The sequence below is a fragment of the Plodia interpunctella genome, chromosome 1, assembly GCF_027563975.2.
Source record: "Plodia interpunctella isolate USDA-ARS_2022_Savannah chromosome 1, ilPloInte3.2, whole genome shotgun sequence".
Taxonomy (NCBI): domain Eukaryota; kingdom Metazoa; phylum Arthropoda; class Insecta; order Lepidoptera; family Pyralidae; genus Plodia; species Plodia interpunctella.
Window position 1 is genome coordinate 9,433,425 of NC_071294.1, and position 21,686 is coordinate 9,455,110.

The window sequence follows — 21,686 nt, forward strand, 5'->3', positions numbered from 1 at the left end:
GTCGCCATTGCGAACTTTTCAACTTAGGCCTAACTTCACTTTATATATTGTTCGATTATCCATCGTTCATCAATCAAGCGGTTATTATTCTTTATTTTACATTTACTTTTCAATATTGTGCCAATATTTGTTATGATTAAGTGTTTATAATTAATCAATAGTCAGCTGAGTGGTCTAAATGCTATCAATCGAACGTTTATGTTTGCAAACGTGCATATGCTTTGTTGTGAGAACCACCTTTATCTGCTGTCATTCCAAGCTGTAAAGACACATTTTTGATAATGAAATATAAGTTCCGTAGTGAATTGTAGTTTAACAAACGAATGACTGTGCCGAATTCACTTAACAGTACCCTACATTTGAGTGCCGTGATGAGAGCAGTGATTTCAATCGGAGCAGCTTTCGGGAGAATGTGCGGTGGCGTTTAGCCCTTGTGGCAAAGGACGTCTGAAAAGTAGAGAATGGAGACCGTGAAGGACGAGGAGCGGCTGCGACGGCTGCGCTTGCTGGAGGAGAGGCTGTGCGACCCACGCTCTGCCGGCAACGTAGATTGCTTGCTCGATACTGTGACGGCGCTGGTCTCCGACTGCGACCACCCGGCTATACGGCGTATGAAGAATGTCGAAGCCTACACAAGCAGATGTGAGTTACTCTATCTTTAAAGTATTAGTTGTAAATAAAAGGTTCAAGTTAAGTGTCTAGAATTAGAAGAAAGTCCATTGAATCTATTGTTCTGTTATTAAGTACTATACAAAGTGATACTGTCCGTGGCTGCTATTTTTCACATAGGTAGGTATTACTTAGTATTCCTTATTCAATGAATCATGTTATGGTTACATACTATTATTTTGATACAAGTAGCATTATCTTATCTTTCATTGAATTCAGTGTTTATGTTTAGTAATTTTTATCACATTCAATCTGATTGCTATCTAAATTATTGCAAAATACTTGACACAAAGGGTTTTAGAAACATTAGAATTTACTATTTTGTATATTTTAAGTCCTTTACTATTACTACTACACATACTTAATATGAATGAATAAAATACAAAGATAATGCTATCAATATGAAAACACTACTTCTGTTTGAAAGTGTCAAGACAGTATCATTATCACTACCTAGTTATGTGAAAGTTACAAGTACATGACACCAGCAACATTGGTTTTACAGATTTTACCATATTTCTTCATGTATGGTCATCAATAGAGGGCAATTAATTAGTCAATCACATATTGTAAGCCTCAGCTTGAGGAGTTAAATGGATATTGATTATTTGGAATATTTGAAGTAATCTGATATGATTTTTAGGGAAGCATTTTGTCTGTTAGTGCACATATGGAATGCTAGTATTATCTTAGTGGTTTAAGCTAAAGTATGTTTTGTTTCTTTTTGTCAACAGCATATAAAATGATTCAAAATCATTTTATGGTACAACTAAGATTCTTGTAAACAGGAGCCCTGTAATAGGTTGCTGACCTTAATTTTAATGCTGGTAGTAAACAATATTGGATGCTCATTATATGATTAGTTGTGATTGAAAGGAATGCCTGGCATGTTCTTTAATAGGACCAATTATACTTTGTAGTTAGGCCAATTTCTATTCAGTTATAGGTACTTTGTCAAAAGAAAAAGTACCTATAATTGAATAGAAATTTTTAAAAAAAAATCCTGTCTTTTAATATATTTTAATATATAGTAGTATAAATATAAGTCCCTGAAACTATCAAAATTTGCATTTTTAATTATGTTATGTAAGTTGGCTTTTAAAATGTACACACATTTAAAAAGCCATTAAACTGGTTCATTGTGATGCTACAAAGGGCTCCTTTAGTCCTTTATGGAGAAAGTATCAGAAAAAGTCAGTTGTTAAGAAACTTGTACAGAAGAATTAAGAATAAGCTCTCCTATTTTGATTTGTTTCCTCTACACAGATCCTACATAAAATAAGACAGTCGCAAGTAAGCTAGTAGAGTTGAATGTTGTAATAATCAAATTGTGCATATTATAGTAGCAAATCTTTTATTTGTTTTAGATGAAGAATTTGCTTCAGAAGTAGTTGACCTGCGCATGAAAGCAGCCGATTTTGATTTAATCAAAGTCATAGGCCGTGGTGCATTCGGTGAAGTACAACTAGTCAGGCATAAATCCACACATCAAGTTTACGCCATGAAGCTCCTCAGTAAAGTGGAGATGATCAAGAGGTCAGATTCTACATTTTTTTGGGAAGAAAGACACATTATGGCTCATGCAAACTCTGAATGGATATTAAAGTTGCACTTTGCTTTCCAAGACCACAAATATCTCTACATGGTGATGGACTACATGCCTGGTGGTGATCTTGTCAGCCTAATGTCCAACTATGATATACCTGAGAAGTGGGCTAAGTTCTACACAATGGAAATTGTATTAGCACTAGATGTTATACATGGCATGGGCTTTGTGCATAGAGATGTGAAACCAGATAATATGTTAATTGACAAGTATGGTCATCTGAAACTGGCAGACTTTGGTACTTGTATGCGTATGGGACCCGATGGGCTTGTGCGGGCCAGCAATGCTGTTGGGACACCAGATTATATCTCACCTGAAGTTTTGCAGTCACAGAATGGTGAAGGGGTCTATGGACGGGAGTGTGATTGGTGGGCTGTGGGAATATTTTTATATGAAATGTTAATAGGAGATCCTCCTTTCTATGCTGACAGTTTAGTAGGGACATATGGGAAAATTATGGATCACAGGAACTCTCTACAGTTTCCTGATGATGTGGAAATTTCAAAGGAAGCTAAATCACTTATACGAGGTTTGTTAACTGATAGGGTAAAAAGATTGGGAAAGAACAGTGTGGATGAGATCAAACAACATGCATTTTTTATTAATGACCAATGGAGTTTCGATAACCTTAGGGATTCTGTACCTCCTGTTGTTCCTGAATTATCTAGTGATGATGATACAAGAAATTTCGATGATATTGAGAAATCAGATGCCTTGGATGAATCCTTTCCTGTGCCAAAAGCGTTTGTGGGAAACCATTTACCATTTGTAGGTTTTACATATAATGGTGACTATCAGTTGTGTGCAGGTAAAGGCAAGCAAGTTGATGTAGTTGATACGATCTCCAATAATCACTTTAATAATGTTGGATCTGAATCTATATTGCAGCTAGAAAAACTCCTCGAAAGGGAAAGAGATATTAGACGTAAGTTGGAAGATAGGCAAGAGCATCTCTGTGCTCAAGTTGAAGAATTAGCTGATAGGGAATCTAGGAATAAAAAAATAATTACTGAATCTGATAAAGAACTGGCTTTATTAAGACATAATTTAAAGGAATTGCAAAGAAAAACAGAGGTGGAAGCCGAATCAAAGAAAAAAGCCGAAGCGAATTACTTAGAAGCCAAGCGACGGCTCGAGGAGGAACAAACTAAAAGAGCTAAGGAATTTAGCAATTTACAAAGTTATATTGATAAAATCAATGCCCTCGAGAAACAGTTGAACGAAGTGCGTGAGAAATTAAAGCAGGAATCAGAAGCAGCCGCGAAGACGAGGAAACAAGCAGCGGAGCAATCGGCAGCGCAGGCAGCCGCCGCCGCGCTCAGCGACGGCACCGTCGCGAACCTGAGGGCACAGCGAGATATACTGGAACGGGAGCGAAGTGCGCTGTCCTATGAGCTGGAAGCGGCCAAGGTGGCGAAGCAACGGGCACTGGCGCAGTCGGCCGACGCCGTCAGCAGATGGAACGCGGCGCAGGGTGAGCTGGAGCGCGCCTCCAGCAAGCTGACGCAGACGGTGGCGGACAACCAGCAGCTGTCGGAGCGGCTGTCGTCGCTGGAGAAGGAGTATGCGTCGCTGGCGCACGAGCTGCGCGCCGCCCAGCACATGTATCAACAAGAGGTGCGCGCGCATCAGGACACGCAGCGCTCGCAGATGCTCTCCAAGCAAGAAGCAAACCTCGAAATTGTTAAAGGTAAGCTTTTATTACGATCTCTGTTTCTGTGCCCCATAAATTAGCCTACATGCTATTTTCCTTTCGTATCGATCGAGCTATGTTATTAACACTACCCCAATATAATTATTATACATACAATTCACTTTTTGCATGCCTCAGGAGCATTGGAAATAATATTTAAAGGTATTGTTGAGTTTGCTAATATAATTCCTAGTATTTAGTGGAATGCTAGATTATGATTACTTTTTATAGTTCCCCTATTTGTAGTTTGTTAGAATGTAATAAGATTTTATTGTTATAATTTATTATGTTTGATATTTTAATATTTTTTCTTATTGGGTGTGTTTAGCGGACGATGTTTTGCAGTATCTTATTGATTGCGATTTAGGTTGAGATATTGTAACTTATATTTTTTGTACTAAGTGATTGCCAATTTTCTTGTTTTGCCTGTAAGAAATCTAAACACATCCATTTCGGCAAGTTTTTTGGCATGAAAGTTTGGTGTCAGGTGATGTTTGTTCCCCGCCAGCGCTGCAAAGCAAGTTGAACGAGGAGAAGACGGCGCGGCAGCGTTCCGAGTCGCAGTGCCAGGAGAAGGACCGGCAGATGTCGATGCTGAGCGTCGACTACCGCCAGATGCAGCAGCGGCTGCAGAAGTTAGAAGGAGAACATCGTCAGGAAAGCGAGAAGGTTTGTCCGCTCAGCTACAGTCAATTGTTAAAAAAAATTGGCCTTTCTTTGCTGCAGTGCTACATTTAATGAAATCTTTTGTTTTTTAATGAATTAATGATTTGTGTTAGGTGTATTTTCAAAACAATATAATATTTTTTGAAAATATGTTTTTATTTCATATAATAAATATATTAATAAACCACATTTGGAACAGGTGATCGGGCTAGCAGCGGCGTTGGAACAAGAGCGTGCGGCGCGGCTGCAAGCGAGCGGCGAGGCGGCGGCGGCGGAAGCGTCGGCTCGAGCGGCGAGTGCGGAGTGCGACGCGCGGGCCCGCGATCTGCAGGACGTGAGGTCCGCCTTGCACGAGGTGGAAGAGAAACTCGCGGCCGCCAGCGCAGAACGAGATATGCACTACGCCCGGGTGAGTTTACGTCTTTGAACGACAGGTGGCGACCGATACCGTCTGTGTCCGAAAACAAAAAAGTAATGACGAGCTAGAGTACAACATCAGATCGAGATTTCTATATAACTTTCCGGCATATGTCATACAAAGCGGCAGATTGGGCCTTGTAAAATTGAGCACACGGTGTGAGACAAATTTAGTAGCACTCTTTCCTGTTTCTTCTGTATATCTGTGTATTTCAAATAAGCATTTCTTTTTCTTGTATGAGCAAAACGAAGTATATGACAAAGTTGTAGGTTTATCTGTCTACAGGGAAAACCCAATATTTTTTTATAACTGTAGAAAACTACTTTTCTTTGTCTTTCTTGTTTATGAATGTGTATTTACAGATGCGATGCGAAATATCGTATGATATTTTCGTAATGAAATTGCAACTAGGTCATTTTACCACAGTTAGTTGTAAAAAAGTAATCTCGAGAGATTGACTGACTCATTAGTGACACAGTATGATGAAAATAAACATGCTTCAGGTGGACAAATGTATTATAAAATAAATATAACAAAATAGGTAACAATAGGGCGAGTTATGAATGCTAGCCAACTTCCTACATGGTCATAAAATCGATCTAGTCTTTGTGTATGATAACCACTATGAATAGTTACAATTAATTTATTCAATTTGAGCTCTTGAGTTTTATGAGTCTTTTATTAGAATGCTTGGTGATTGAGGACGTTTTGTCAGATGTATTTTGTTGTATAAAGTTGTAACAATTATGAATCTCATACAAAGATAAAGAGATATTGACAAGGGTAATTTAAAACGTAGTAAATTGTGTAAATAATTTGATTTTATTTTTCGGCTTTCATTTCACCTCTGAACAGGGGAACATCAACTTTTACGGAACGATTCCAATGGAACTCAGTTAAATTTAGGTATCTAAAATGAATCGTATTCATTCTAAAAATTAACTCGATTGTGTACGAATTTGCGATTCAGATCAGTTTAGGTCGCAAAGTGGATGGTGTTAAGGTAAGCCCCAGTAAAGTGTTAACAATTACACAAATAAAAGTTGGTTTAGAAAAATCTCTAATTTATCTGCTACGATCTACGATTTCAGGAATTAGTTAAATTATTAAGGGATAATGAGTAACAATAAATGAGGAACAATACTAATATATTGTATAATTCGAGAAATTCGAGATGTTAGAAAAAAAACATCTACAGTTATAGGCTCAGCCGCTCATACGTTGATCTGTTAGTTTCTATGTAACTATAACTAGCATTCTAAAAATGTTACTGTGCAATTATTTTGTGTCTATTTATATATGTAATTATTAGGTTATTATTGACGGCCAAGTCAGCTGTCGATATTTTCTGTGGTCGAGTTCATTGTCATCGTAACGTCTTGATGGTCTGACTCGTTCTATGTAGGTAATAAATATTACGTCACGTCAGCGGAACTGACCATCGATATTATTAAATAATTTTAACCGTCTAAAATCTTTAGTTTCAAAACTTTGATTGTGAAACATGAATGTTTATTTAGGCCGCAAAATACCCAGTGAAATTGTCAGTTACCTATATGGAAAATTATTTTGTTAGGCTCCACGCTTTGGTTTGAATTTTTTACACGCTTGTTGACTTACGCGCTTGATGAGTTTAGCTTTATTTTGACTGAAACACCAAGTTCAAGGGGGAAGATTTGTAAGGCCAAGGCTCCAATAAGTAGTTTGCAATGTAAAATTGCGTCATATATAAATTAAAATTATTTCAGCAGAAATTAAACTTTATAATATTATATATTTATAAACAGAATTAACGTTTAACACACTGATTTAGTTCAATAAAATATTCACGGATGATAAGAGTTATTCATAAGTCTGATAAGTTAAATGAGAATACTTGTAAGTTTGCCAGTCGTGGTTTTTCGCAAGTTAGTATATCATCACGCCGAAATAGTGTCCTACGATTACGACACAGTTGAGTCATTGTCGTGAGCAAACAACATACATGCACAGCTTTTGCCTTTTACACAGTGTATGTGTGTGTCGAGAAATAAACAAGTAACATTCGACGCGGTTTTTCTAACTTCTACTCGAGAGTCATGTCTATTTGCTAAATTATTAGAATTTTATTCATAAGCGTTCCCGGAAACTTGACAATATTGTCTCCTTTGTCATATAAATAAAGTTAATAAACAGTAGAATAGAGATAGGTACCTGCACCGGCGACATCTATGTTAATTACAAACCCGTCATGTATAATTACAATTTATTAGATATCGTTATAATATTCTCAGTCGTCCTTTGGAATATTGTTACGACAATTACATTAAAACTGTTAAATTAATTTGATATCCTATATTATAATATCACCGAGGCGTCTCTGTTGCGAATAGTGTTATTGTAAAACATATTTAGAAAGTGCAAGCATTTAGGTGTATTTTACAATACGGAATAGTTCGATCATACTCCCTAATGAGGCTTCATACAAAACTGAATAATCAGGACAGTTTATCTTTACGGACATGATAATTTACGCGTTATAGTCATGAAATAGAACGAATATTTCCTAATAAACTGTTGTATAATTTAAGAAACTAATTAATGTACACAGCCCGTATTACTGTAGGTACTATTCATATATTTATGATATGTTATCTCATACTTAATCTAAACTTTGGTTACGTTCGGTAGTAAATTCTTATTAGATAATACGCTAAATAAAAGGCAGCAAACAAGAATGGATCTTAAGTTTACAGCGATTTATAGCGTCTAGAGATAATAGCCTGCCGTTGACATAGCACACTTTCATAACATATAAGTATATGACTCACGGTATGATCCTTTTAACAAAAACCCTGATATCGCATAGATTTGGAACTAAACTTGGTTTAAGAACGAACATGTCTTTTTATCTAATACTGATTCACAGAATGTTGACTATATCAATCTCATCTAATAGCATCTAGGTATTTAGTTAATAGGTTTTTATAATGTAATAATACATTGTTACCGCAAACCTACTACCCATATCAATCGAACGCATGATGGTTCGATTCGATGATGGTTTGGTACTTTGTACATACGCCTTATGCATTTGCGTATACATACAGCAAAAATAACATGTTTTTGCACATTGGCACAGCTTGTATAGGTATACATTGTTAACCTTGATATTTATGACACGAACTTTGTGATGGCCTCTCCTGATTATGACTTAGTAAGGCGTCCGCATACAGTTATTCGTGCTTTAGTTTATTCTCCTTTCACCCCAACGTGCAGCTGTTTTCATTAAAATATTCAATCAGAAGTATTGCGGAAAATGATTTCGTAATATTGCATGTTGTAATTCCATAGCTCGCGTGAAATGTTTGTTTTATTAATAGTGTTACAATTCTACATTATATTTTGATTTGGTATAGACTGAAACACAAATTATTATGAGGTTCGCCAGTTATGCCAAGTAATTTCGACTGTGCGTTGTCTGCCAATCAGTTGAGCTACAAAAGAAGTTAACATAATATATTGATTCATATTGACCATATAGAACCCACCGTAATGCAGCTGACAATAAAATGGAGATTGCTCAACGGACCATTTCGCAGGAAGTCCACCGCTAGTATTCGGAGTTTGATATCTATTCTAGGAACACTGTTAAGATATACGTTGGACCTGCTTTTGTAAAATTATTACGCCCATTACATCTAAAGGTAATGAAATGCAGAGTTACGTCCATAGTTATAGCGAGTTATCGGTGTCGTGGTTATATTGTTATTATTAGACATGCATTATAAGTAATATCGATTAAGATATGGATGTAATAAAAATATGCGTACAATAAGAACTTAAACTTATTCAAACAGATGTGATTTCCATATCATAACTAGAAAGATTCGATGTTTTTGCCCAACATTAAAACTTAATACATTACAATATACATAAATATATGCAATAAGAATAACAATTATGGCGCCTATATGAAGAATATTGCGATGAATGTAATTATTATGAATGCTGAGCAAACAATGTTGGTATTCGAAGCTGGTCTATAAAACACTTGCGTTACTGCACTTCGACATGTTAGTATGTGTGTCGCACTATTTCCTGCTCATCTTCGGTCATTATGATTATTAAACGATAACATAGAACGGTTTATGCCCAGATTAAGTCCGGGCACAAACCCGTCTTAACCCTTAACCCTTCCCGCTAGCATGTATATGGGATAAATTTAACCATAGGTTGTTAATGTCAAGTTTAATATGCTATTGGAGAAGTTAATAATCTGCGGGGTTTGCATTGACCCGTTGATCAAAATTGGAATCTTTCAAAAGGCATTTTCGAGTATTTAAAAAAAAATTGGGTTTACACCGGGCAAATACGTTGATGCTCAGATTGTGCCCGGGCATAAACCCACCTCTGCTTGTTAATGATCCCGCTTTACGTTATTATGATAATATTATTTTATTACACTATTAAATAATGACTTACTGCCCGTTGTTACTCGCCCATCGAGTGCTATTTAATTCAGTAGTCTTATGATCGATTCCTTTCAATAATTTAATTGAATGAAAAGCTACGGGTCACAAAATTTTATTAATATTAAATTGTGTGATCAAGCTTTATTATTGCTTTTTGTTAGGTATTTGTTTAGTTGAGGCAGAGTAGTGTAGAGTAGGTAGACGCTATCACACAATATAAATGGTATATAAACTAACTGCAAAGCTAATATTTACGAGTTCAATGATCACTATTACAATCAAATATCCATTAGTTAGGTTACGATTATTGATAGAAATTATCTTTATTTATATTTCAAGCTATCTTTCTTTCCATTTAGAAATAAAAATAAATAAATAAAACTTAGTGGAAAGATAAATACTTACGCATTGTAAATGAATGAAACTAAATATTAACTTGAAGTGAGACTTTTGTATAATAAAACTATCATGAAAAAAATCTGAATCAATAAATAAAATGTTTATTAAAAAGATTTCCAACGTTATCTGTTAAGCAAATTGCATAGAAAAGTAGTTCTTGGCCAAAGGTACCATTTCCATTACAAAGTCAATATATTGTCGACAGTGTGAAGAGCTCCGCAAGCAGTTCGAAAATGAGCAGCACTTCTGCCTCATCTACCGCAGCCAAGTCAACGACCTCCAGCGGCAGGTGGACGAAAACTCGCGGTCTACCCGCGACCTCGAGCAGGAACGCGCCGGCCTCATGCATCAGCTGCAGCTGGCCATCGCCAGGGCTGACTCCGAGGCTATTGCTAGGTAACACAGCACCTCGTATCTGGTCTATCGCAGTCAGGTGAACGACTTCCAGGATTCCGGAATGATCGGTCTACTTTCCGTTTGGTCTACTTTGAATGTTTGGTCTGTTTTCTCAAACTATAGCGGCAGGTGGACGAGAACTAGTACAACTTTTCCCTGTATAGTTTTAATTTACAAAAATATCGAACAACCAACTGTTGCCTGTGTTAGCGTATGTTTTCTAGTGTTTAACTAAATCTATTCCAAATTTCATCAAAATCGGCTTTAAAAGTTGTAAAGTAGGTTTTGGCCAATAATTTTTGATGACAGCCCAGTGATAACTATTAATAATATATTGTGTCTTGCAGGTCGATAGCGGAAGAGACAGTAGCAGAACTGGAGAAAGAAAAGACGATGAAAGAACTGGAGATGCGGGACGCGATGGCGCAACACCGCAGCGAGTTGGCGGCGCGCGACGCCGTGGTCCAAGGTTTGAGGGACAGGGACCATGAGAACCGGGCCACCATCGACTTGCAGAGGAAGGTAGGATCGTCTGGGAGATATAGAAACAGAAAAAAGTCTATATTTTTTGTAATTTAATTATTTCCTTTTTGAAGGCGTAATTTTCTCACGGTGTTAGTAATTTTTCCGAGGTGGAAATTATAATGAAAGTATGCGTAATTTCCAAGAGATTGGTTGAATAGATAAATCGTGAGGAGGTAACATACAGAGAAAGGCACTCACGTTTAAAATGTTAATTCGGAAAGTTAAGATTGAGTTTAGAAATAACAATATATTTATTTATATTCGATGTAGAAATCGCCGTATTGTATTATTTAAAACTCCTATGACATTGTAAAGCTACTGCATTAAAAGATTTTTGTGACTCCTATACAAAATAGTTCTACATCTTAAATATATAAAAAATTATAAAAGGGGGACTGGAATGATAGCGGAAATGTTTCATAGAATTTAGGATGGAGAGAGTCTATTTTATTAATAGAAAATACTTAGAATATTCCACGACGCTAGTGTAATAATATTGTCAACAGATGTAGAATAGAGACGTTCTATTTTGGTAATTTTACCGGCGCTTGCGTCGCGTGGGCTCGTCGGTGGGTGTGAATTATGGGATCGCACGCGCCTCTTTGATCTCGATGATCTATATTGATCCGCCCGATTGATTGGCGCATTGAATCATTGATGACTGTGATTAATCAAGATCGTACTTCCGATTTATAGCACAACAAATAAGGTGATTAAGGAAATTAGAATTTAAAATAAGTTGGGTACTGACTTGTTGCTTTTTATATTTTTTTTGTAAAAAATAAATATCTTAAAACGTCAACTATGCCATTGTTGTCTGTCCCTTAGTCGCCTCGTACGACATCCACTGGAGGAGGAATGGTCCTATTCTAAGGCGGAATGATACGCCAGATGGCATATTAATATATTTTACAAATAATCGTATATTAAAAGAGAATGTGCATCTTGGTCTAAAAGCTATAGCAGTTGGAATTATATATAATTGAATAGCTTGTAACAGCAATAAGTTGTGATGCAGTACTCTGAATAGGGACATGATTACCTTTTTTGATTTCAACTTGGCTGTCATACGATTAATCTAAGCCCATTTTAATGATATATCAAACTGCTACAGCACTTGGACCAACCTCCATGCAAATCCAAAGTAAACCCATTGCCCTTTAAGACCTGAGAAATCTTTGGAAGAAATTATTTCTTCTTCTTCGATTCCTCTCCTCGTAAATTTGCGCCGGAGCTGAAAATACTTATAATATTTTATTGTGTAATCCCCAGGAGGTGGACGAGCTGCGTCGCAATGGCACCGCGCTAGCTGAACGTGTGGCGACCCTGCAGCGGCTGCAAGAGGAAGTGGATCGGCTGAACAAGAAGCTCAACTCTGAGAACATGCTTAAGCAGCAAGCCGTCAATAAACTGGCCGAGATCATGAACAGGTATGGATCGTATGGATCTCGTTTGTACCTTCTTGTTTAGCTATATTTTATTGTTTTTAAGTTTATTTTCTTCGCGGTTGATTCATGTTCAATGATGAATTTTATGCATTTGTATATGTAATATTAATTATTATTATTATAATATTAAATACAAACATACTATGTAGTTTTCAAAACTGTGTCAAATACCTTTTAAGTGTAGATCAACTGGTCTACTAGCTTTGTTCATTTGTTCAATTAAAAATAAAACGTATCTTTTTGTCTGTCGTTTATAGAGGTTTTTACTTACATAAACAAATTTGCGATTTAGGAAGGACATGAACCCGACCAACGCGAAAACGAAGAGCAAGATGTCCGTCCGCAAGGACAAGGACTACCGCAAGCTCCAGCAAGAGCTAACTCGCGAGAAGGAGAAGTTCGACCAGCTGGTGGCCAAGCTTCAGCGGGACCTGCAGGACACGCAGCAGCAGGTGGTCGAGGAGCAGCAGACCAGGCTGCGCCTCGCCATGGAGGTACACATGCTCTACTGTCACATTGGTTACACTTTGTTCAAAAAAAGGTTAAACGTTCGGTAACAGGTACCCTAAATTAATTGCTTGTATGAAGATACTTAATTTTTTTCAAAGCGAGTTAATAAAAGGACATGTACTAATCATTGTAAAATGATCTAGCTGCAATGTTTCAATATGTCAATTGTCAAAACTTTACATTAATTCGGTATAAATTAAAAATATACCTAAACCTATTTATACTATTATTTATATTTCGTATTCAGGTGGACAGCAAAGATGTAGAAATCGAGCAGTTAAAGGAGAAGCTGGCGGCGCTAACAAGCGAGACGGCGTCGCAGTCGTCGGCGGACGCGGAGGACGGCGAGACAGAACAGACGCTCGAGGGCTGGCTCTCGGTGCCCTTCAAGCAGAACATACGCCGGCACGGCTGGAAGAAACAGTACGTCGTCGTGTCCTCCAAGAAGATCATCTTCTACAATAATGAGAATGACAAGCAGAACACTACCGACCCTGTCATGATATTGGATTTGAGGTAATTTTTGTACTATATGTATATTACGGATGTATGTTGGTTTCCCTAATATTTTGTATTCATAATTTGGTTTGGTGAACAAATTGTTAGCATAAAGTTTTTTCGAATGTTTTTTCTTTTCTTCCCCTTTAATGAATTGAATCTATGATACGTGTATGTGATGTCTGAATTTCCGCCTGTGAATTTAATATTTATTCAAATAAATTATTGATAGCTAAGGTAATTAAGAACTAGCTGATGCCCGCGACTTTGTTCGCATGGCCGAACAATAGGGCTAACCAAATCGCAATCTTATCCGGATCCGGTAATCTTGCGCCCCGGATCCGGGTTAACTACGGGTTGCAATTGTGTTTTGTGCGCATAATTGCGGTTCTTTCATGTCAACCATAGGACTTCGCTCGACAGCGGCATTTAACTATTAAAAACAGTACTTCTATATTATTATTTATTTGTTTACAGTAAAGTGTTCCACGTGCGGTCAGTGACGCAAGGTGACGTGATCCGCGCAGACGCTAAGGACATCCCCCGGATCTTCCAGCTGCTGTACGCGGGGGAGGGGGAGGCGCGGCGGCCGGGGGACGCCTCTTCCGACGCCGCGGGGGACCAGGACCATCAGGGTAAGTGGCCACCATAGCTGCACCACCGGTGGTCCAGTGGCTAAAATAAAAGCGGCCCGTCCCGGCTTCGCTCTGGTGGTGCACCCGGGATCGGCTCCTCTCTAGGGAATACCTCAACGGTTTACAGCACAGACATGGATTTTTTGTTACGCGTTGAAAGAATAATCATCATTGAGATCTCTCTGACGATAATAAATAAGTGCTTGTGCCAAAAACACTCTCGTAAAAAACTTGCTTCGCAGGTAACACGGTGCAGCACAAGGGTCACGATTTGGTCAGCATTACATACCACATGCCGACCGCGTGCGAGGTGTGTCCGCGGCCGTTATGGCATATGTTCCGACCGCCGCAGGCCTACGAGTGTCGCAGTGAGTGTTACGTGCATATGTTACTAACAAGTTGCTAGCCGCGGCTAAAAACTAATGTTATATCCTAACTAATGTTATAAATGCGGAAGTAAGTTTGTTACCTCTTGCATGCTCTATCTATTTAACGAGTCTTCTTGAAATCTTGCATACATGTTTAAGTTAAATTAACGCAGGCAAAGCTACGGGCAAAAAGCTAATATGTCATATTTTCAGAGTCCTTCGTAAAATCTTTCAAGCAATTTTGTTTCGCTTGGTGTTCAACACGCATGCGCACGACGTGCACACATAACAAATTTGTAACTATGACACCATACATGTTGATAAATTTTGACAGGAATGTCATAAATATAGCTTTTTCGATATAAATATTCCATAGTTTTCATTTAAAAAAACATTCCAGTTTGACGGATATAGGATTTATCATCCAACAGATCCCTGATTACCAGATATCCCTGATTGCTTTTTACGGCAAAAAATTGAAGAATGCGGCATGACAGTCGCGCGGTTGACTTAAGTCTAGCAAGGAATCCGACTTCACCTAATTATATTACTCTTGGGCTTGACGACTTAATGATTTAAACCGTGTATTCAAATTCATTTGTCCATCTGATTGAGCAACTACATAAAATTATCTATATAAATTAGTATACAGACACCTATGGCTTTCGCGGTCTCCTCAAAAATAAAAACTTATTTTACAAAGAATGCTATCGTCCACGTCCGCAGGATGCCGTATGAAAGTGCACGCGGAGCACGTGTCGGACAGGGAGAGGGACAGGGATAGGGACAGGGAGAGGGAGAGGGACAGCGAGGGGACAGCGGTGGTGGGGGTGGCGGCGTGCAAGCTGCAGGCGGACCGCGCGCGGGAGCTGCTGCTGCTGGCGGGCGGCGCGGTGGAGCAGCGGCGCTGGGTGGCGCGACTGGCGCGTCGCGTGCAGCGCTACGGGTACCGCGCCGCGCACCATCACGACCACAAGCTGTGCGGCAGGTAGCTCTACTTACTCATTATGACCATCACTCGATAATTTCATTTTTTGACTATTGAGCGTTCGAACCCATGTACATGTCTAGCTCTACTCGAACATGGGTCCGAACACTCGATCGTCAAAATGTACAATGGTCAAAAAATTTCGTTATCGAGTGATGGTCATAATGAACACATGATAAATTATCAAAATGACAAAATACGCAAGATGCGAAACGTATTGAAGTCTACTTGTATTCGGGTTAAAACAATCAAGCGTCAAAATGTACAATAGTTAAAAATTATGGCGCTGAGAGTTGAATACTGTGTACCCGATAGACGAATCAGATGAACCAGATTTGAGCCCTGACAGGGACTATCTAAATTATCTAATTTAGTCAATATAGTACATATTTGGTTATACCCGATATGCTGTTAATATGCACATTATTCGTCCATATACTGCGTATTGTGAATAAATCTTACAAGAAAATGACATTTCAAAATTACTTAAACTCAGCTGTCCTCACAAAATCTCCCTTTTACATTTACAATGTTGCTAGAAGATAAAACCAAACTTAACCAACGTGCTCTAGTTTTGCTGAACAGGTGTTATTTTTGAAATTGTCTTTAACAATCACACATTGTTGTTTTTTACGTTTACAAAAATTATTTCTCATTCTAATTGTTTAATTTTGTCAGGGACTCGATGCGCTCAAATCTGAAGGCGGCATACATGAACGCGTCCCAGCGAAGCTCGACGCTGCCCGCCAACGCCTCCATACAGCGCCAGTGAAACGGAATGACGGTCATACTAACATTCCTTCCTTTTGAAATGGCCGGATATGTTCAAACACTGTCGATTAAGTACAGATTTTCCTCACTACGCTGCCTCTAAATGAGCCACGGATCGATATGTAAATACTTACAGTAATTACGAGAAAGTATACCCGCATTTGCACATTTCTCTGTAAGAAATTGCAGTATGACGACAATATGTTACACAGTTTTACACATTCGGCCATTTTAAAAAAGAGGATTTTTCCATCCTTACTAAACATATCTGTCTCGAGTTCTCGCGGGTCCATTGGTTTTATTGATTATTTTACACTCAAAACACCATCTTTAAATTGTATACCTAAATTCCATGTAAAAATTAGCTAGTCTTCTAATATTTTTTAGGAACTTTATCAAAATTATTATATACACGAGTTCAGCGTCACTGCTGTGATAGTTATTCAATAATATTTATGTTAATATTATGTACTTAGATATACAGCTCAGTTTTAATACGGCGCGACGCATTGACGCAATACGCTGTGAATAATATTTCTAATTCGTGAATATTTTCCCGATTTCAAATAATATTGTTACTTATTAAAACGACGTAACGCTACTGTACCCGAATATGGTTTTTCCATTTTGTTTTATCGATGTAAAAAAATTATAAGTTCACGACGTCTTATAAAGTAATGCTCTCTTTTTATACATGCAATTTGGATAAATATGCAATATGTATTTAAAAACTAATTTATCTATTCTATTCAATTAATTATGTTGTGAATGAAAAAATAAGTCTTTAGTCCAACAATAATAACGATTCGAATATTTGGTTATGTAAATATTAGTTATGATAATGTGTTGATATTATACAATTTTTATTTCGCCTGTATTATACGCGCGTTGGCTTTTAAAGTTTGTTTTTATCTCGAGTTCGCCTAAAGCTTCGGTGGTTATCAAAAGGGTAAAGTGTAGGATCTATGGTGGTTGTAGATGTGCCTTGTATAACGTAAATAACATGACATGTAACATACGTGGATTTGACTCATGTTGTCACTTAGTGGTACAAGATTTGCTTTTTTGATTTAATCATGAATGTGTCGAAATACAAATTTGCGCATTATGCTTAACATTTATAACTTTTTTTTTATTTTTATACAAAGTTTGGTTCAGATATTTTAGCGGAAATTTCAATGTATCTGCAGGTCGATATTTTTCTACTTTCTCATTTATCGTCTTTAGTCTCATTTTGGTCGTCATTAGTTTTTAAACTATATGTTAACACAGAGTAAAACATTTGCATATATGTATCAATTAAATTGACTTCAATAATAAATCAATTATTATTATATTCACAATTATATTGCTGTTTAGAGTAATTTTCGAAGACTTACGGGAATTGAGATATACTGTAGTTAAATTGAAAATAATCATTTTAAATTTAAATGTCGATAAGTCCTATAGTAGTGGTATATTTTGTCCTCAATACCTTCCTAGTGTTCTGAGCGGGGCTAAAGTACATTAAAAATAGTCCGAAGTCCAAATATAGGACGCTACTAACCTAGTGTAAGTACAGTAGTCGGCATCACGTCGCTTCGCATTTGCAAACTAACGAAAACCGTGCCATACCTTGTTAGTTCACCAGTAGTTGCTCAACTCCTGCCAGCGCGATACTTAACTTTGTAAGACTCAGGGCTTCCTCGTGTCACAGGAATTTTATTAGAAAAATGAGCTTATCTAGACACCCTAAAGCAAAATTTATTTTTAATAAGATTTTATAAACGCCTAAAATTTGTACAAATTCCAAAACTCAATAATGTTTTATACCAGTAGACATTATTGGTGTTTGATATTTACAAATATGTATAACTATCAATTAAACAATCATAGTTTGTAACCAATTCGTGTATTGCTGTGTAGCAGCCACTATAGCAATAATTTAAAACAGTGTCTTAAGACTGATTTACACCAAACAAGCGAATGCTTGGCCTTGAATGGCTGGACATTGATTGGACAGCTTGAGTGGGAGGGTGATGACTGAGCATTCGCTCGCTTGGTCTAAATCAGCTTTTATAAAATGCAATATTGTAAGGTGTCACTTTTTATTTATAGAAAATTGGTGCCAAATATATTTGTATTTTTTTGCGAAAAATGTAAGTTTGTATACAAGGAAGATTCAGTGTTTGTAGATTTCACAAAATCATGGTTGTGTGACTTAACACCAATGTTATAACTTTTGCCTTCCCTGCTTGTAGCAATATATATGTTTAATATCAGTCGAGCTGTTCAATGTTTAAATAATATATTTAGTTGTGATTTGAAAGTACAAAGCGAGTCGCTGGTTCGCATTTAGTCCCGACTTTGTCGGTGAGATCGTAAATGGTCATTCTTCCCTGTGATTTAAATTTTCTTTATTAAGCTGAGCTATCTACACAAGTCACATGAATACTGTTTTCTTGCCATCTGTCGTCCAGTGAGAGAACACCATGTAATATAACGTTTCCATTCTAATACGAGTTTACATTGCTTAAAACAAGCGAAAAAAAAAAGTGAAAACTATTTACTTCAAATTCTTCTAGGGAAAAAAAACTATCTGCCGGGTATATTTCAATTGCTTATGACAGAATTTTCAAATGGAATTTTAAGCATTCCGCTATATGCCTAGGCTAATTCTAGACAGAGACAGATAGTGTTGAGCACGACTTGCTTAAAGTTACTTTTGTATTTTTCTCGACTTCTCGGAAAGCAATATGTTGTGCGTGATGACTGAAGAAAGAAGGGTTTTTAAATTTGTATATAGCAGGTCGCGTGCCGCGGCCGCTAGCCGCGATTTGCGACCCGTGGTGCTAGAAGCAGGCCTCCATGTTGTTATTATAGTGCTTCTTGTTGAAAGTTAATGCACCTGTTTATTATTGCTCTACTTTACATTCCTGCAACGAATGCTCTGTTGAGTTTTGTTTGTATTAGTTTATACTGACTCTGGTTCATCTCTGTCGCTTTGTCCAGTTATTGCTATTGTATTTTTTGTTAGTGTTAAGTACCAATCTCTTTCATCCGTGTACTGAAATCGTTAAATTTACGTACTTAAGTTTCTGCGATCGATCTTTTAGATTTACGCTTATTTTTGAGATGCATTTTAAATTTTATTAGGGCAGCTATCGTCCATGTTTCATTCCATATTGTATCATACATTATATTAATACTTTGTGTTCACTTTCGGAAATGGTTATTTTGCCAAAGAAATTTTTAAAATCGCACGTAACGAGTTACGATTATAATTTCATTTGGAGTCAAGTTTTGTTTAAAGTAAATATTTAAATAATTCCGCTTGATGATTAATTTTACTATTATTTACTATGCATAATGAGAATCAACCTGATTTTATCTCATGACATTTTTCGGGAGTATTTTTCCCGCTGCATGTAATCAGTGGTTGTTCAAGAAATACTCCCAAATTGTCTTATAATATATCATATACATTAAATATGGAATTAACGTCATTATTATGTAAATTATTTATTGATACGTTTTACATTCGTGTTATTGTAATATTTTATTTATCATGCTAAAATTGCAAGTTCCTAACTTAGCTCCTCGTTTGTATACATTGTGTTGCCGCTTCGCTGACATTGATCATTTGGTGTAACCCTTTATTATTAGTGAGCAAGCCTTAAGCTATATTAATACTGATAATTCTATATTTCATGGTTAGTATAACGTCTCCTGGGCCACTCGCCCGGGCCTCTCATTATAATTATAAATACGTTTGTGTCATGCAATATACTAAACCACGTGCCTTAGCTACGGCCCACTCCCATATCACCCGGGCATACTATGTTATATGTATCGATAGTTATTATAATGTAAATATGTTTTGAATAAACCGATATTTTATGGATTTTTAAGGAATTTGTATATTGTAAAGATTTTAATTAATTTTATCATAAAATTAATGCCTAGCTAATAAGTGCTACATTCATGGAAAATAAATAACATTACAACAATCTTATTGTTTTATTTCTCAAATGCTTTGCATATTTAAATATTACATTAATAACAAATTTTTACGCATAAATTGACAATAACATTTATCAATGATGTGACAACACAAACAAGTGACAGTTAAAACAGGTGATCATGCATTAACAAATGAATGTATTAAAAATCTCAAATATACATTTTTTCGGTGTATAAAATAAAAAGAAAACAGCATTAATACTATAAAGTTTCTTAATCCTCAAACATGAACTTCAATCGTAGAAATCCAATAGAATATATTATGTTAATACTTCTAAATGCACATAACTTCATAAAGATCTAACACAAAATTAAACTCATCTGAGCGTTTTCTCGGTCCGGAGCCCAGTTCACGTTTCTTATTTTTCTTCTCCGCTTCACACGGTCGTAATCCACAAAACTAAAGTATAGTACTGTGCACGAAAAGAAACAGGTGAATAGAAAATATACCAATCCTTATATTTTGACCCTTACTCAACTTTCATTGAAATTATAGAAATTTAGTTTTAAAATTTCAAAATCATCACTGGTTACTTTTCACTAAATTACATATCATCTATATCGTAAAAAATAAGGCTTTATCGCAATATTTTATAAGTATGGATATGAAAAAAGTAATATGTTTAGAACAGGCCGACAGATTTTTTGAGGTCCTTTTGCTTCCAGGCGGGCAGCGTACGGAACTCGCTGTAGGGGACGTGGAAAGTAGATACGAAGTCGTCGTGAGTTAAATATAGCTGAAACAGATAATTTTATTATTAGTAGGTAATTAGTTTTTATTTAACTTAAACTTTGGATCGCTGTGCAATCTAATGTCATATATGTCGTTTTTTTGATGTTTTAGATGAGTTTCTTAATTAAAGTCCACTTTTTAATGAGCGACACATAATATGTGCTATTTCACTTTATGAGTGTAGATATAATCTATATCTACACTCATAAAGTGAAATAGACCATGAAAATGCAAAATTGGATCTATCAACATTTTTGGAGTTCAGCTTTCGTTCAACGTTCAACGGTCCGGAAGTATTCGCGTCATTGAGTTCATGTTCAAACATGTAAATACTTGGTAAAGAAGTCGAGTACCTCTTTAGCCAGAGGGTCGACATCCGGAGGAAGGTGTTCCTTGGGTCCTCGCAAGACTGTCAGCGGGTACTTCTCGTACTGGTCGAAACGGGTCGCGCTGTTGCCGCTCTGTACCGCGTTGTTACCGCACTGCACGATCGCTTTGCCTTCTAAGGCGCTCACTATAGCTGCGAATGTCTTGTGGCCCTGTGGATTGAAAGATAATCTATGAAGACAACAGAGAAGAAATAATCTATCTTTGTTCTCTGTTATCATTTCTAGTCCTCATGCAAGGGCATCGCCAAGGTGGCAGGCAGGGGCAGCTCCCCCCTCCCAGAGATTCTATGTCATATAAAAGTCCACTCACTTGCTGATATTGGTCGATCACTTCCGTAGCTCGAAACTCGAATTACATTAGATTCCTATTACAGTATGCCATCCGCGCTGCTTTGAAAATTTTAATGCATGAAATCATTTTGTTTTTGATTTTACCTACAATTAATACTTTACATCATCTGCCCCCTCTTGTCCATCGATAGGCGACACCCTTGTCCTCATAACGAGTGACCTGTGCG

The 21,686-nt window shown here is 36.9% G+C and overlaps 2 protein-coding genes across 5 annotated transcripts in view; one reads left to right on the forward strand and one right to left on the reverse strand.

Moving 5' to 3' along the window:
- Rok (Rho kinase) lies at positions 1-20,033 on the forward strand. Of its 2 annotated transcripts, none has more exons than XM_053751844.1 (13): positions 1-642; positions 2,037-3,965; positions 4,456-4,637; positions 4,834-5,043; positions 10,111-10,301; positions 10,649-10,823; positions 12,099-12,256; positions 12,567-12,768; positions 13,032-13,300; positions 13,760-13,917; positions 14,160-14,285; positions 15,012-15,273; positions 15,952-20,033. In XM_053751844.1, exons 1-13 carry the CDS (start codon positions 462-464, stop codon positions 16,043-16,045), a joined length of 4,137 nt encoding a protein of 1,378 aa, XP_053607819.1. In that variant the 5' UTR covers positions 1-461; the 3' UTR covers positions 16,046-20,033. The 2 variants fall into 2 exon arrangements, with proteins under 2 accessions (XP_053607819.1, XP_053607827.1); XM_053751852.1 differs by having other exon boundaries at positions 4,477-4,637.
- The window catches only part of qua (quail), a 15,434-nt gene continuing 12,683 nt past the window's right edge, over positions 18,936-21,686 (reverse strand). For all 3 annotated transcript variants that reach the window (XM_053751871.1, XM_053751863.2, XM_053751879.2), the window contains exons 15-16: positions 21,133-21,318; positions 18,936-20,783 (exon numbers count right to left, since the gene is read on the reverse strand). In XM_053751871.1, coding sequence (XP_053607846.1) covers positions 20,670-20,783; positions 21,133-21,318 — 300 coding nt within the window. In that variant the 3' untranslated portion in view covers positions 18,936-20,669. The remainder of the gene's footprint in view (positions 20,784-21,132; positions 21,319-21,686) is intronic.